Source organism: Pseudophryne corroboree, chromosome 7 (genome assembly GCF_028390025.1).
Source record: "Pseudophryne corroboree isolate aPseCor3 chromosome 7, aPseCor3.hap2, whole genome shotgun sequence".
Lineage (NCBI taxonomy): Eukaryota > Metazoa > Chordata > Amphibia > Anura > Myobatrachidae > Pseudophryne > Pseudophryne corroboree.
Genome location: NC_086450.1, coordinates 55,427,445 through 55,445,255, shown reverse-complemented (window position 1 = coordinate 55,445,255; position 17,811 = coordinate 55,427,445). Strand labels below are relative to the sequence as shown.

General features: G+C 49.0%; 1 protein-coding gene across 1 annotated transcript in view; it reads right to left on the bottom strand.

Moving 5' to 3' along the window:
- LOC134944539 (uncharacterized) overlaps positions 1 to 17,149 on the bottom strand; it is a 162,767-nt gene extending 145,618 nt beyond the window's left edge. Inside the window, exons 1-2 of the mRNA XM_063933170.1 lie at positions 16,924 to 17,149; positions 2,720 to 2,880 (exon numbers count right to left, since the gene is read on the bottom strand). Coding sequence (XP_063789240.1) covers positions 2,720 to 2,880; positions 16,924 to 16,983 — 221 coding nt within the window. The 5' untranslated portion in view covers positions 16,984 to 17,149. The remainder of the gene's footprint in view (positions 1 to 2,719; positions 2,881 to 16,923) is intronic.
- Positions 17,150 to 17,811: the final 662 nt, after the last annotated feature.

Here is a 17,811-nt window from a genome sequence, read left to right as displayed (position 1 = left end):
GTGTGTGTATGTGAATTTCTGTATGTATGTGTATGTGTGCGGGGGAGGGGGAGGGGAAAGTGAATAAACTGTACTTCTGTGGACGTTATGTGTAAGCTTCACTTCTACTGGGGCGTTACATGTAAGCTGCGCTATTACTGGGGCGTTACGTGTAAGCTGCGCTACTACTGGGGTGTTACGTGTAAGCGGCGCTACTACTGGGTTGTTATGTGTAAGCTGTGCTACTACGCGGCATTACGTGTAAGCTGCGCTACTACTGGGGCATTACGTGTAAGCGGCGCTACTACTGGGGGTGTTACATGTAAGCTGCGCTACTACTGGGGCATTACGTGTAAGCTGCGCTACTACTGGGGTGTTACGTGTAAGCTGCGCTACTACTGGGGTGTTACGTGTAAGCTGTGCTACTACTGGGGCATTATGTGTAAGCTGCGCTACTACTGGGGCGTTGCGTGTAAGCGGCGCTACTACTGGGGGTGTTACACGTAAGCTGCGCTGCTACTGGGGCATTATGTGTAAGAGGCACTAATACTGGGGCATTATGTGTAAGAGGCACTACTACTGGGGAATTATGTGTAAGCGGCACTACTACAGGGTTCATTATGTGTAAGCGGCTCTACTACTGGGGGGCATTACGTGTAAGCTGCGCTACTACTGGGTTTATTATGTGCAAACAGTGCTACTACTGGGGTCATTATTTTAAAGCGGCGCTACTACTGGGGTCGTTATGTGTAAGCGGCGCTACTGCTAGGTCGTTATATGTAAGCTGTGCTACAACTGGAGCTTTATGTGTAAACAGCGCCACTACTGGGGGTGTTTTAAATGGGGGTACTATTGTGTGGCCACGCCCCTTCCTTGTAAGTCCACATCCCTTTTTCAACACACGCTGTCCCTTTGTAAAGTGTGGGAGGGCGCAAATTTATAGTTTGCAGGGGGGCGCCGAACACCCTAGCACTGGCCTCGGTGATGTCAACTAATCTTGATCACACTGAAGACATGCAAAATATTTCAGATAATCTTATTGGAGGGATTTAGTAACATGTATATGTTTTATCTTGAATCTCTTTCTTTTCTCTCCTAACATGAACCCATATATAGAGACTTCTTATGTCACTCACATTACATCTGTTTAATAATATAATGTGTCCAGATATGAATATAATTAGCTACGTATTCACTGCTGCCATTGGGGGTAATTCAGACTTGATCAGAGATGTGCTCCATTTAGCACATCTACGATCACTTTCACAGACATGTGTGGGGACGCCCGGCACAGGGTTAGTCCGCTCCGCATGTCTCCCCCCCCCCCCTTTCCCCCCCACAGGTACAAAAGCATTGCACGGCAGCAATGCTTTTGTACCTGAAGAGTAGCTCCCTACCAGCGCAGCTCCTGCACGCTGGCAGGGAGCTACCCATCGCTCTCCGGGTTGCAGGGGCTGCATGTGACGTCACACAGCCATCGCAGCCCTCTGCTGCACGGTCTGGGCATGCCTGCGGTGCCTGCACATGCGCAGTTCAGACCTGATCACCCGCTGTACAAAAACTGAATTAGCCCCATTGTTGTTGCAATTACACAATCTACATTTGACAACTGCTTTATTGTGGATTACTTTAGCACCCGAGGCATTAGCTCTTTTCTTATTTGATGCAATATGGAAGACAGAAAGCATTTTATATGCCCAATGCAATTTAAACTACTAGACTGTCAAAATACATTTAGGAGCATGGGTTAATAATGTAAGGAGTGCCCCCTGTATTTATGATCTGATTTGTGAGTCCTATTACAGTTAAAGGATGGAGTTTTTTGTCACGCTGTAGATCTTAAGGTGCTTATTTTACAATACTGTTGTCAGCGACACCACCAGTCCCAGTGGACATTTTTGTGTAACATTGGCAGGGGAGCTTAGATATTGTGAGTTGTTGGTGATGAGCTGGAGCTGGTCCCCATTTAAGCCTATAGTTGATGGTGATGGGCAGGCAGTTGTCCACTATACTGTATAAGCTTTGTAATGTTGGTGATGGGCTGGCATGTAGCTCCATCTAAACCTGGTGTTGTTGGTGATGAGTTGGCAGGTAGCTCCATCTAAGGTGTTGTTGGTGATGGGCTGGCATGTAGCTCCATCTAAGGTGTTGTTGGTGATGGGCTGGCAGGTAGCTCCATCTAAGGTGTTGTTGGTGATGGGCTGGCAGGTAGCTCATTCTAAGGTGTTGTTGGCGATGGGCTGGCAGGTAGCTCATTCTAAGGTGTTGTTGGCGATGGGCTGGCAGGTAGCTCATTCTAAGGTGTTGTTGGCGATGGGCTGGCAGGTAGCTCATTCTAAGGTGTTGTTGGCGATGGGCTGGCAGATCCTGTAGCTCCATCTAAACTTGGTGTTGTTGGTGATGGGCTGGCAGTTAGCCGCGTCTAAGCCTTGAGTTGTTGGTGATGGGATGGCAGGTAGCTCCATTTAAGGTGTTGTTGGTGATGTGCTGGCAGTTAGCCCCCTGATGTACACCTGTTATTGGGTTATTTGAGCAAGATGGTGATACTACATACACTCTGTGGGGCCATTCTTTCTATTTTTGCAATCATACTTTTTCCTTTTTTTAATAAATTATTAAATAAAGATTACCCTTTTCCAGCTAATATGTCTGTTTGCCTCTGTTGTAGATAAGTGCTTTCCTCTATTCCCCTGCTGTATAAATGTAGGCTAATATCAGCCAACAGAAACTTTATACTCACTGATAAGTGATGTTCTCTTGTGGTGTACATTTTCTTGCTTCATTTATCTGGCTCTCACTTATATCTATTCCAATCACTTTACAGAAATGTTCTGCCAGAGGCCGGGTTGATCTTCCTGTACCACAGCCAGCGTCTACAGCCAGTTCAAAGGGTCGTCCTTTCTGATGAGAAAATTTAAATTTGATGAAGTTTACACTTGTCTCAATATCTTGTTTATATTTCCATGATTATTATCACCACAGTACAGTAATACAGTAACCTATTTTTATCATATTTATATATAATACTCCTAGTGGTCTTTTTGAGAAATGCAAATAATTGTATATACGAGGGTGATTCAGTAAGTAAGGTAACAAGACCTCTCACATGTGTAATGTTAAACATAGAAACATAGAATTTGACGGCAGATAAGAACCACTTGGCCCATCTCATCTGCCCCCTTTTTTTAACTATATTTTTATCTCAAAACTTATTTGATCCTTATTTCTTTGTAAGGATATCCTTATGTCTATCCCATGCATGTTTAAATTGCTCTACTGTCTTAGCCTCTTCCACCTCTGATGGGAGGCTATTCCACTTGTCCACTACCCTTTCTGTGAAGTCATTTTTCCTCAAATTTCCCCTGAACCTCCCTTCCTCCAGCCTCAGTGCACGTCCTCGTGTCCTATTGCTTCTCTTCATTTGGAGAATGTTTCCCTCCTGAACTTTGTTAAAACCCTTGATATATTTGAAAGTTTGTATCATGTCCCCCTTTCCCATCTCTGCTGCAAACTATACATATTGAGATTTTTTAGTCTTTCTGGGTATGTTTTGTGATGTAGGCCATGCACCATTTTAGTTGCCCTTCTTTGTACAGTCTCGAATGTATTACTATTCTTTTGAAGATTTGGCCTCCAGAATGGAACACAGTATTCTAGATGAGGCCGTACCAATGACCTATACAGTGGCATTATTACTCCTTTCTTTCTGCTGCTGATTCCTCGCTCAATGCAGCCAAGCATCTGACTAACCTTCCTCATTGTTTTGTTACATTGCTTACCTGCCTTTAAGTCACCTGAAATAATGACTTCTAGATCTCTTTCCTCTTCAGTAGTTTCCAGTATAGTGTCATTAATACTATAGCCTTTGGATTTTTGAGACCCAAGTGCATGATTTTGAATTTTTTGGCATTAAACTTTAATTGCCACACTCTTGACCATTCCTCTAGTCTACTTAGATCCTCAATCATTTGTTTTACCCCACCTGGTGTGTTTACCCTGTTGCATACCTTTGTGTCATCTGCAAAAGCCATACTTTCCTTTTAATGCCATTTGTAATGTCACCAATAAAGATATTAAAAAGCACTGGTTCAAGTACAGATCCCTGGGGTACTCCTCTGGTAACATATTTTCTATATTTAATTCTAATTTTCCCCCAGACCAGAGCAGGTAGACTACTGCTTCCCCTCACGCCCATCAGACTATGCCTCATATCAGTCATACTGTCCCAACATCAGGTGTAAGATGGCGGGGGCTGGCGGAAACATGGTCACACATTGATGTGCATAGTGTGATCAGATTTCAGGGTCTAAAAGGGAACATCAGCTGCTGACATTCATCGCCAACTTGTCGCGGTGTATGGTGATGTCATGTCATGGAACAGGTTTGGATTTGGTGGACTGCCTTTGATAACGACAGCACAGACGTTCAAGATGAGCAGCAAGCTGGCTGGCCAATCCCATCCACCACAGGCAGAGCACCAAACCCAAATCTGTTTCCATGACATGACGTTATCACCGTACACCACGACAAGTTGACAATGAATTACAGGTAGAGATGAGTGGGTTCGGTTCATCGAGATCCGATCCCCCCCGAACTTCACCTATTTTACACTGGTCCGAGGCAGCCTCGGATCCTCTCGCCTTGCTCGGTTAACCCGAACGCGGCCGAACGTCATCATCCCGCTGTTGGATTCTCGCAAGATTCATATTCTATATAAAGATCCGCACGTCGCCACCATTTTCACTCGTGCATTGGAGATTGAACGGAGAGGACGTGGCTATGTTCTCTGCCTAAAAAAAGCTCCATATCAGTGCTCAGTGTCAGTGGCAAACGCAGGATTTGCATGGGGGGGTTTCCAGAACTGGGCGGAGCCAATCATGGGGGTGGGGACTGAGGTGTCCCAGTATATACTGGGTCCGTAAAACTAGTGTGTCTGTGTGTCTGTGTGTGTGTGTGTGTGTGTGTGTGTGTGTGTGTGTGTGTGTGTGTGTGTGTGTGTGTGGTTTATATATATATATATATATCTACACATATATATATACTGTATATACTCGAGTATAAGCCGACTTTTTCAGCACTTCTTTTTGTGCTGAAAAAGCCACCTCGGCTTATACTCGAGTCAGTGACAGGCAGAGGCAGAGCAGTGTGAAGGAGGGACACGAAGCGCACAGCGCGCGGCTCTCCTGTGTCCCTCCTGCATCTCCGGCGGCAGCAGCGGCGGTTCTATTAAAGGAAGTACCCGTTCGTGACCTCTGATCACGAACCGGCACTTCCTTTAATAGACCTGCCGCGGCCGCCGAAGATGCAGGAGGGACACAGGAGAGGCGCGTGCTGTGCACTTCGTGTCCCTCCAGAAGACAGCGCGGGATCGACGGAGGGGTAAGTAACAGTACTGTGGGGCATATCTGGCACTTGGGGAGGGAGCATATCTGGCAGCATGAGGGGGCATATCTGGCAGCATGAGGGGCTTATCTGGCAGCATGAGGGGCTTATCTGGCAGCATGAGGGGGCATATCTGGCAGCATGAGGGGCTTATCTGGCAGCATGAGGGGGCATATCTGGCAGCATGAGGGGACATATCTGGCAGCATGAGGGGCTTATCTGGCAGCATGAGGGGGCATATCTGGCAGCATGAGGGGCTTATCTGGCAGCATGAGGGGACATATCTGGCAGCATGAGGGGCTTATCTGGCAGCATGAGGGGGCATATCTGGCAGCATGAGGGGACATATCTGGCAGCATGAGGGGCATATCTGGCAGTATGAGGGCATATCTGGCACTGTGGGGGCATATCTGGCAGTATGAGGGCATATCTGGCACTGTGGGGGGGGGCATATCTGGCAGTATGAGGGCATATCTGGCACTGTGTGGGCATATCTGGCAGTATGAGGGAATATCTGGCACTGTGGGGGCATATCTGGCAGTATGAGGGCATATCTGGCACTGAGGGCTGTGTACGGCTAGAGCTGCATTTCCCACCCTAGGCTTATACTCGAGTCAATAAGTTTTCCCAGGTTTTTGTGGTAGAATTAGGTGCCTCGGCTTATATTCGGGTCGACTTATACTCGAGTATAAACGGTATATACATACACACACACACACACACACATACATATACACATATACATAGCATATTAAACATGCATACATATATATATATATATATTTCTCTGACGTCCTAGTGGATGCTGGGACTTCCGTAAGGACCATGGGGAATAGCGGCTCCGCAGGAGACTGGGCACAAAAGTAAAAGCTTTAGACTAGCTGGTGTGCACTGGCTCCTCCCCCTATGACCCTCCTCCAAGCCTCAGTTAGATTTTTGTGCCCGGCCGAGAAGGGTGCATGCTAGGTAGCTCTCCAGAGCTGCTTAGAGTAAAAGTTTTAAATAGGTTTTTTTATTTTCAGTGAGACCTGCTGGCAACAGGCTCACTGCATCGTGGGACCAGTGGCGTAACTACTGCCCCCGCAGCCCTCGCGGTGGCTTGGGGGCGAGGGGCTGCGGGGGCGCCGCCACTGATTTAGAGCAGATTGACATGCGGACGAACGTCCGCATGTCAATCTGTTGTCACTAGCCCCCCCCTGTGAAGTAGGGACACGGAGGGCACAGCGTGCGCCTCTCCTGTGTCCCTCTGAGTCTCCGGCGTGTTGGGGGCGTGTCCTATGAAAAGGGGGCGTGGCTTCGCGGAGGACCCGCGATCGCGGGCCACGCCCCCGTTTCGTCACTGAGGGGGCATGCCCAGCGCTCTGTGAGCTGCTGGCATGCCCTCTCTCCCACTGTCTGCGCTGAATAAACGCTGTGCGCATGCGCACAGCGTCTATTCACTACTGCTCTGCTATGCAGAGCAGTGACTGTAGGAGCCTCCCAACTGCCCCCCCCATCGCGGGACACTGCGGGAGGTATGCATATATGGCACTGGGGGGGCACTGAGGGGGCATATATGGAACAGGGGGGGGGCACTGAGGGGGCATATATGGCCTGAGGGGGCATATATGGCACTGGGGTGGCACTGAGGGGCATATATGGCACTGAGGGGGCATATATGGCACTGGGGGCACTGAGGGGGCATATATGGCACTGGGGGGGCACAGAGGGGTCATATATGGCACTGAGGGGGCATATATGGCACTGCGGGGGGCACTGCGGGGGGCACTGAGGGGGCATATATGGCACTGAGGGGGCATATATGGCACTGGGGGGCACTGAGGGCATATATGGCACTGGGGGGCACTGAGGGGGCATAGATGGCACTGAGGGGGCATATATGGCACTGGGGAGGCACTGAGGGGGCATATATGGCACTGAGGGGGCATATATGGCACTGGTGGGGCACTGAGGGGGCATATATGACACTGGGGGGGCACTGAGGGGGCATATATGGCACTGGGGGGTACTGAGGGGGCATATATGGCACTGGGGGGCACTGAGGGGGCATATATGGCACTGGGGAGGCACTGAGGGGGCATATATGGCACTGGGGGGGCACTGAGGGGGCATATATGGCACTGTATGTGTACCTGGCACATGGGGGGCTATATTTGGCACTGGGGGCACGTGAGCACCTGGCATTGTGGGGGAATATCTGGCACTGGGGGCATATGTGGCACTGGGGGGAGAGGCTATATTTGGCACTGGGGGCATGTGAGTACCTGGCACCGTGGGGGAATATCTGGCACTGAGGACATATGTGGCACTGGGAGCACAGCCCTAGCAACAAGCACTACCCCCTAGCAATGAGCATGACACCCAGTGCATGAAACCCCTGGCAACGAGCATGACACCGAGTGCATGAAACACCTGGCAACGAGCATGACACCCTGAGCATGAAAACCCCTGGCACCGTGCATGGAACCAAGAGCATGAAACCCCTGGCAACGAGCAGGTAATTTAAAAGTAATTAGAAGCCTTAATGTAGGACTTAATGTGTAATGGGCATTACGGTGTGTGGCATAATGTATCACGGACATTGCGGTGTGTGTCAGAATGTGTCACAGGCATTACGGTGTGTGGCAAACTATATCACGGGCATTGTGGTATGTGGTATAATGTCTCAGGGGCATTGCAGTGTGGCATAGGGTATAGCGGGCATTGCGGTATGTGTCACAGGCATTACGGTGTATGGTATACTAGATCACGGGCATTGTGGTATGTGGTATAATGTCTCAGGGTCATTGCAGTGTGTGGCATAATGTATAATGGGCATTGCGGTGTGTGGCATAATGTGTCAGGCATCACGGTGTCTGTATACTATATCACGGGCATTGTGGTATGTGGTATAATGTCTCAGGGTCATTGCAGTGTGGCATAATGTATAACGGGCATTGCGGTGTGTGTCATAATGTATCACGGACATTGCGGTGTGTGGTATACTATATCATGGGCATTGTGGTATGTGGTATAATGTCTCAGGTTCATTGCAGTGTGTGTCATAATGTATCACGGACATTGCGGTGTGTGTCATAATGTATCACGGACATTGCGGTGTGTGGTATACTATATCATGGGCATTGTGGTATGTGGTATAATGTCTCAGGTTCATTGCAGTGTGTGTCATAATGTATCACGGACATTGCGGTGTGTGTCATAATGTATCACGGACATTGCGGTGTGTGGCATAATGTGTCGGGGGCATTACGGTGTGTGCATATTGTGTCATGTGCATTATTGTGTGTGGCATAATGTCTGAGGGCCTTTGCAGTATGTGGCATAATGTATACTGGGCATTACTATAAGGAGGAAAAATGACAAATAATGGAAGGGGCATGAATCAGTATTATTTTTCTTTCCTGTGGTGGCTAACGTCTGGGCGTGCAGGTTGCAAAACTGGGGTATAAGGTAGTCTATTCCTGCAATGCCACGCCTCTTTATGCGAAGCCGCGCCCATTTAAACAAAACCACGCCCCTTTTTGGCGCCGCGCGCCTTCGGCGCGCACATGTTTGTCCCTTTCCTAGTGCCAATTATGGGGGGGGGCGCCGAAGAATTTTTTGGCTTGGGGGAGAAAAATTTCTAGTTACGCCACTGCGTGGGACTAAGGGGAGAAGAAGCGAACTCACCTGACTGCAGAGTGGATTGGGCTTCTTGGCTACTGGACATTAGCTCCAGAGGGACGATCACAGGTTCAGCCTGGATGGGTCCCGGAGCCGCGCCGCCGGCCCCCTTACAGAGCCAGAAGAGCGAAGAGGTCCGGAGAAAGCGGCGGCAGAAGACGTCCCTGTCTTCAAATAAGGTAGCGCACAGCACTGCAGCTGTGCGCCATTGCTCTCAGCACACTTCACACTCCGGTCACTGAGGGTGCAGGGCGCTGGGGGGGAGCGCCCTGAGACGCAATAAAACACTATAAAAACCTTATATGGCAAAAGAAATGCATCACATATAGCTCCTGGGCTATATGGATGCATTTAACCCCTGCCAGTTTTCCTGAAAAAAGCGGGAGAAAAGGCCGCCGAGAAGGGGGCGGAGCCTATCTCCTCAGCACACGAGCGCCATTTTCCCTCACAGTTCCGCTGGAAGGAAGGCTCCCTGACTCTCCCCTGCAGTCCTGCTACAAGAATCAGGGTAAAACAAGAGAGGGGGGGCACTATTGGCAGCTAATATATAATACAGCAGCTATAAAAGGGAGTAACCCTTATATAAGGTTATCCCTGCATATATATAGCGCTCTGGTGTGTGCTGGCAAACTCTCCCTCTGTCTCCCCAAAGGGCTAGTGGGGTCCTGTCCTCTATCAGAGCATTCCCTGTGTGTGTGCTGGGTGTCGGTACGACTGTGTCGACATGTATGAGGAGGAAAATGATGTGGAAGCAGAGCAATTGCCCGTGTTAGTGATGTCACCCCCTAGGGAGTCGACACCTGACTGGATGGTCGTATTTAAAGAATTACGTGACAATGTCAGCACTTTGCAAAAAACTGTTGACGACATGAGACAGCCGGCAAATCAGTTAGTGCCTGTTCAGGCGTCTCAGACACCGTCAGGGGCGCTAAAACGCCCGTTACCTCAGATGGTCGACACAGACCCAGACACGGATACTGAATCCAGTGTCGACGGTGAGGAGACAAACGTAATGTCCAATAGGGCCACACGTTACATGATCACGGCAATGAAGGAGGCATTGAACATTTCTGACACTACAAGTACCACAAAAAAGGGTATTATGTGGGGTGTGAAAAAACTACCAGTAGTTTTTCCTGAATCAAAAGCGTGGGTTTCCCCAGAGAAAAAACTGCTGATTTCTAACAAATTATTGGCACTATACCCTTTCCCGCCAGAGGTTAGGGCACGTTGGGAAACACCCCCTAGGGTAGATAAGGCGCTCACACGCTTATCAAAACAAGTGGCGTTACCGTCTCCTGATACGGCCGCCCTCAAGGAACCAGCTGATAGAAGGCTGGAAAATATCCTAAAAGGTATATACACACATACTGGTGTTATACTGCGACCAGCAATCGCCTCAGCCTGGATGTGCAGCGCTGGAGCGGCTTGGTCGGATTCCCTGACTGAAAATATTGATACCCTGGATAGGGACAGTATTTTATTAACTATAGAGCATTTAAAGGATGCATTACTATATATGCGTGATGCACAGAGGGATATTTGCACCCTGGCATCAAGAGTAAGTGCGATGTCCATTTCTGCCAGAAGGGCGTTATGGACGCGACAGTGGTCAGGTGATGCAGATTCCAAACGACATATGGAAGTATTGCCGTATAAAGGGGAGGAGTTATTTGGGGTCGGTCTATCAGACCTGGTGGCCACGGCAACGGCTGGAAAGTCCACCTTTTTACCCCAGGTCACCTCTCAGCAGAAAAAGACACCGTCTTTTCAAACTCAGTCCTTTCGTTCCTATAAGAACAAGCGAGCAAAAGGCCACTCATTTCTGCCCCGGGGCAGAGGAAGAGGAAAAAGACTGCACCAGGCAGCCTCTTCCCAGGAGCAGAAGCCCTCCCCCGCTTCTGCCAAGTCTTCAGCATGACGCTGGGGCTTTACAAGCGGACTCAGGCACGGTAGGGGCCCGTCTCAAAAATTTCAACGCGCAGTGGGCTCACTCGCAAGTGGACCCCTGGATCCTGCAGGTAGTATCTCAGGGGTACAAACTGGAATTCGAGACGTCTCCCCCTCGCCGGTTCCTGAAGTCTGCTCTACCAACGTCTCCCTCCGACAGGGAGGCAGTATTGGAAGCTATTCACAAGCTGTATTTCCAGCAGGTGATAATCAAGGTACCCCTCCTACAACAGGAAAAGGGGTATTATTCCACGCTGTTTGTGGTACCGAAGCCGGACGGCTCGGTGAGACCGATTTTAAATCTGAAATCATTGAACACTTACATAAAAAGGTTCAAATTCAAGATGGAGTCACTCAGAGCAGTGATAGCGAACCTGGAAGAAGGGGACTATATGGTGTCTCTGGACATCAAGGATGCTTACCTCCATGTCCCAATCTACCCTTCTCACCAAGGGTACCTCAGGTTTGTGTTACAGAACTGTCATTATCAGTTTCAGACGCTGCCGTTTGGATTGTCCACGGCACCCCGGGTCTTTACCAAGGTAATGGCCGAAATGATGATTCTTCTTCGAAGAGAAGGCGTCTTAATTATCCCTTACTTGGACGATCTCCTGATAAGGGCAAGATCCAGGGAACAGTTAGAGTTCGGAGTAGCACTGTCTCAGGTAGTGCTACGTCAGCACGGGTGGATTCTAAATATCCCAAAATCACAGCTGATTCCAACAACACGTCTACTGTTCCTGGGGATGATTCTGGACACAGTCCAGAAAAAGGTGTTTCTCCTGGAGGAGAAGGCCAGGGAGTTATCCGAGCTAGTCAGGAACCTCCTAAAACCAGGCCAAGTGTCAGTGCATCAATGCACGAGAGTCCTGGGAAAAATGGTGGCTTCTTACGAAGCAATTCCATTCGGAAGATTCCATGCAAGAACTTTTCAGTGGGATCTGCTGGACAAATGGTCCGGATCGCATCTTCAGATGCATCAGCGGATAACCCTATCTCCAAGGACAAGGGTGTCTCTCCTGTGGTGGTTACAGAGTGCTCATCTTCTAGAGGGCCGCAGATTCGGCATTCAGGATTGGATGCTGGTGTCCACGGATGCCAGTCTGAGAGGCTGGGGAGCAGTCACACAGGGAAGAAATTTCCAGGGCTTGTGGTCAAGCATGGAAACGTCTCTTCACATAAATATCCTGGAACTAAGGGCCATTTACAATGCCCTAAGTCAAGCAAGGCCTCTGCTTCAGGGTCAGTCGGTATTGATCCAATCGGACAACATCACGGCAGTCGCCCACGTCAACAGACAGGGCGGCACAAGAAGCAGGAGGGCAATGGCAGAAGCTGCAAGGATTCTCCGCTGGGCGGAAAATCATGTGGTAGCACTGTCAGCAGTGTTCATTCCGGGAGTGGACAACTGGGAAGCAGACTTCCTCAGCAGACACGACCTCCACCCGGGGGAGTGGGGACTTCACCCAGAAGTCTTCCAAGTGATTGTAAACCGTTGGGAAAAACCAAAGGTGGACATGATGGCGTCCCGTCTCAACAAAAAACTGGACAGATATTGCGCCAGGTCAAGGGACCCTCAGGCAATAGCGGTGGACGCTCTGGCAACACCGTGGGTGTACCAGTCGGTGTATGTGTTCCCTCCTCTGCCTCTCATACCCAAAGTACAGAGAATCATAAGAAGGAGAGGAGTAAGTACTATACTCGTGGCTCCGGATTGGCCAAGAAGAACTTGGTACCCGGAACTGCAAGAGATGCTCACGGAGGACCCGTGGCCTCCACCTCTCAGAAAGGACCTGCTCCAGCAGGGACCTTGTCTGTTTCAAGACTTACCGCGGCTGCGTTTGACGGCATGGAGGTTGAACGCCGGATCCTGAAGGAAAAAGGCATTCCAGATGAAGTCATCCCTACCTTGGTCAAGGCCAGAAAGGATGTAACCGCAAAACATTATCACCGCATTTGGCGAAAATATGTTGCGTGGTGTGAGGCCAAGAAGGCCCCTACAGAGGAATTTCAACTGGGTCGTTTCCTGCATTTCCTGCAAACAGGACTATCTATGGGCCTAAAATTAGGGTCCATTAAGGTTCAAATTTCGGCCCTGTCAATCTTCTTCCAAAAAGAACTGGCTTCAGTGCCTGAAGTTCAGACGTTTGTCAAGGGGGTACTGCATATACAGCCTCCTTTTGTGCCTCCAGTGGCACCTTGGGATCTCAATGTAGTGTTGAGTCTCCTAAAATCACATTGGTTTGAACCACTCACCACTGTGGAATTGAAATATCTCACTTGGAAAGTGGTCATGCTGTTAGCCCTGGCATCAGCCAGGCGTGTCTCTGAATTGGCGGCTTTATCATATAAAAGCCCTTACCTAATTTTTCATTCAGACAGGGCAGAACTGAGGACTCGCCCTCAATTTCTCCCTAAGGTTGTTTCAGCGTTTCACATGAACCAGCCAATTGTGGTACCTGCGGCGACTAGGGACTTGGAGGACTCCAAGTTGCTGGACGTAGTCAGGGCCCTGAAAATATATGTTTCCAGGACGGCTGGAGTCAGAAAATCTGACTCGCTGTTTATCCTGTATGCACCCAACAAGCTGGGTGCTCCTGCTTCTAAGCAGACGATTGCTCGTTGGATTTGTAGTACAATTCAGCTTGCACATTCTGTGGCAGGCCTGCCACAGCCAAAATCTGTAAAAGCCCATTCCACAAGGAAAGTGGGCTCATCTTGGGCGGCTGCCCGAGGGGTCTCGGCTTTACAACTTTGCCGAGCAGCTACTTGGTCAGGGGCAAACACGTTTGCTAAATTCTACAAATTTGATACCCTGGCTGAGGAGGACCTGGAGTTCTCTCATTCGGTGCTGCAGAGTCATCCGCACTCTCCCGCCCGTTTGGGAGCTTTGGTATAATCCCCATGGTCCTTACGGAAGTCCCAGCATCCACTAGGACGTCAGAGAAAATAAGAATTTACTTACCGATAATTCTATTTCTCGTAGTCCGTAGTGGATGCTGGGCGCCCATCCCAAGTGCGGATTGTCTGCAATACTTGTATATAGTTATTGTTACAAAAAAATCGGGTTGCTTATTGTTGTGAGCCATCTTTTCAGAGGCTCCTACGTTTATCATACTGTTAACTGGGTTCAGATCACAGGTTGTACGGTGTGATTGGTGTGGCTGGTATGAGTCTTACCCGGGATTCAAAATCCTTCCTTATTATGTACGCTCGTCCGGGCACAGTATCCTAACTTAGGCTTGGAGGAGGGTCATAGGGGGAGGAGCCAGTGCACACCAGCTAGTCTGAAGCTTTTACTTTTGTGCCCAGTCTCCTGCGGAGCCACTATTCCCCATGGTCCTTACGGAAGTCCCAGCATCCACTACGGACTACGAGAAATAGAATTATCGGTAAGTAAATTCTTATTATATATATAATACAGAGTACATCCACCAGAGTGGAAGACAGATAGCACTCTCCAGACTTGCTTAATAAATGCCAAAAAAATGTATTCAAAAAATAATGATGGTTCCTTAAGTGTCCATAACAAACAGAAATTGAAAGGGCTCACCAACGTTTCGGTCCCGTGCTGGGACCTTTTTCAAGGTAATAGCAAATTAGAAAATAGTCCAATATAGTCACCGCGTCATCAGAGAAGTAGACAAGGAACCAGGAGCACTGCAATATGCAGTGCTCCTGGCATATTGCAGTGCTCCTGGTTCCTTGTCTACTTCTCTGATGATGCGGTGACTATATTGGACTATTTTCTAATTTGCTATTACCTTGAAAAAGGTCCCAGCACGGGACCGAAACGTTGGTGAGCCCTTTCAATTTCTGTTTGTTATGGACACTTAAGGAACCATCATTATTTTTTGAATACATTTTTTTGGCATTTATTAAGCAAGTCTGGAGAGTGCTATCTGTCTTCCACTCTGGTGGATGTACTCTGTATTGTACTATGAGTCTGACCCCATATTGGGCCAGGCTTTGATTGGCACCCCAGCAGTTACCTGTGTTGGGTGAGAGTGCGGGACTTCCCTGCTTTATATATATATATATATATATATATATGTACACACACACACACACACACACACACACACACACACACACACATACAGTACACATATATATATACATGTATATATATATCATATGTGGTGTGTGTGTTTATATGTATGTATATACATGTGTATATATGTATGCACATGGATATATATGTACTATAATTAAAATAAAGTAAACTTTTATTGCACTTGCAAGTGCCACCAGGAAGACAGCAGGCTGCAGAGGATGCTAGACAGTCATTAATAATACTCATGCAGCTAAAAAAAAAAAAAAAAAAAAAAAAAATTTTTTTTTTTTTTTTTTTTTTTTTTTTAGTGGAGGGGGGTTTCTGGGTACTCGGACACCCCCCCTGGGTGTGCCACTGAGTGTGCTGCAAGTATCTGTGCTCAGCGTGTTGCAAATAAATGTGCTCAGTGTGCTGCAAATATCTACATTTTCTGCCTGAAAAGCTCCATATCTGTGCTCAGTGTGCTGCAAATATCTGTGCTCAGTGTGCTGCATTTTGGTGACCAACAGTATATAGTTGTACAGTACAGTAGGCCATTGCTGTAACTTGTAGCTCTGTGTCACTGCAAGTATCCATTCTATATCTGTGCTGCATTTTTGTGAGCAGTATATATAGTAGTACAGTGCAGAATTTTGGTGACCAACAGTATATAGTTGTACAGTACAGTAGGCCATTGCTGTATCTTGCAGCTCCGTGTCACTGCAAGTATCCATTCCAAATCTGTGCTGCATTTTTGTGAGCAGTATATATAGTAGTAAAGTGCAGCATTTTGGTGACCAACCGTATATAGTTGTACAGTACAGTAGGCCATTGCTGTATCTTGCAGCTCTGTGTCACTGCAAGTATCCATTCCATATCTGTGCTGCATTTTTGTGAGCAGTATATATAGTAGTACAGTGCAGCATTTTGGTGTCCAACAGTATCAGTGGCGTGCGGTGAGGTCACTGGCTGGGGAGGCACTGAGAATATATATATATATATATATATATATTTATAGTGGTCGAAGTGGAAATTTTGAAGTGGGTGTATGGAAAAGACAAGGACACAATTATGCACGCCGAAGGCACGCACGTGCTCCAGAAAAGGGGACGTGGTCACCCAAAAGGGGTGTCCCTTTCACCTTATAGCTTACGGTACGAGCTGAAATTCACATTATAGCACATGGTAGGAGCCGAAATTCACATTATAGCACACTGAATGAACCGAAACTCACATTGTAGCACACTGAATGAGCCGAAACTCACATTGTAGCACACTGAATGAGCCGAAACTAACATTGTAGCACACTGAATGAGCCAAAATTCACATTGTAGCACAGTGAACGAGCCGAAATTCACATTGTAGCACACTAAATGAGCCGAAATTCACATTACAGCACACTGAATGAGCCGAAACTCACATTGTAGCACACTGAATGAGCCGAAATTCACATTACAGCACACTGAATGAGCCGAAATTCACCTTGTAGCAAACTGAATGAGCTGAAATTCACATTGTAGCACACTGAATAAGCTGAAATTGTGACAGCAGGGACAGCCAGAGTGACAGCAGGGACAGGGAGAGAGAGTGACCACAGGGAGAGAGTGAGTGATGACAGTGACAGCAGGGAGAGCGAGAGTGACGAGCGTAACAACAGGGAGAGAGAGAGAGAGTGACGACAGTGACAGCAGGGATAGAGAGAATGACGACAGTGACAGCAGGGAGAGAGTGAGTGACGACAGTGACAGCAGGGAGAGAGAGAGTGACGACAGTGACAGCAGGGAGAGAGAGAGTGATGACAGTGACAGCAGGGAGAGAGAGAGTGACGACAGTGACAGCAGGGAGAGAGAGAGTGACAATAGGGACAGGGACAGTAACTACAGGGAGAGAGGGTGACAGCAGGGGAACATTACATTACTGTGGTCGGCGGAGGCACCCATGGGCAGTGGCGGTGAGGTCCCTCTGACTGCCATTTGTTGCGGATGGTGACGGGCGGCGGTGAGTGGTGGGCGACTGGCGGCGGTGAGCAGCGGGCGGTACCTGCTCCAGTAGTGCAGCAGCGGGCAGCCATGGCCCCTTCAGGGTCCCCTTTTGCACATTGACACCATGGGCTGGGGCTGTGGGACCCTTCCCAGACGACAGTGGGGAGGGCAATCCGCAACTGTCTCCAACAGTTACCTGTCATCGCGGGAGGGCTGGGAGCAGGAGGTCACACCGCTGAAGGCACATTTCCGACAGGAGGTGGGGGGGGGGAGCGGCAATCCGCCACTGTCTCCCCCAGTTCCCTGTCATCGCGGGAGGGCTGGGAGCGGGAGGTCACGCCGCTGAAGGCACATTTCCGACAGGAGGGGGGGGCGGCAATCCGCCACTGTCTTCCCCAGTTCCCTAGCATCGCGGGAGGGCTGGGAGCAGGAGGACACCCGTCAACCAGCGGCATCCAGACACAACGGGCGGCTGCGGCGATGTAGGTCCACAGCAGCGCCCTCCTCGGTCTGCGCAGCTGGCCCTGGCTTCAACTCCGGGTCCCGCTGCCTCTTCACCCCGCTACTGTAACTGAGCTGGGCGCCGGGTCCTGCTGCCTCTTCGGGTGATTGGACGAGCGGATCCAGCACTGGATCCGCTGTCCAATCACATATGCCTCGCTGACAGGGACGGGTTTACCCTGTCAACGAGGCACTTGGATAAGTGCCGCTTTCTGCTCCTATTTTCAATGGGCTTTGACAGCCCAGTACTTGGCCCCGCCCCTCCAGCTTGAAGCAGTTCCTACAGTTAATGGGAGGCACTGTTATCAGTGCCTCCCG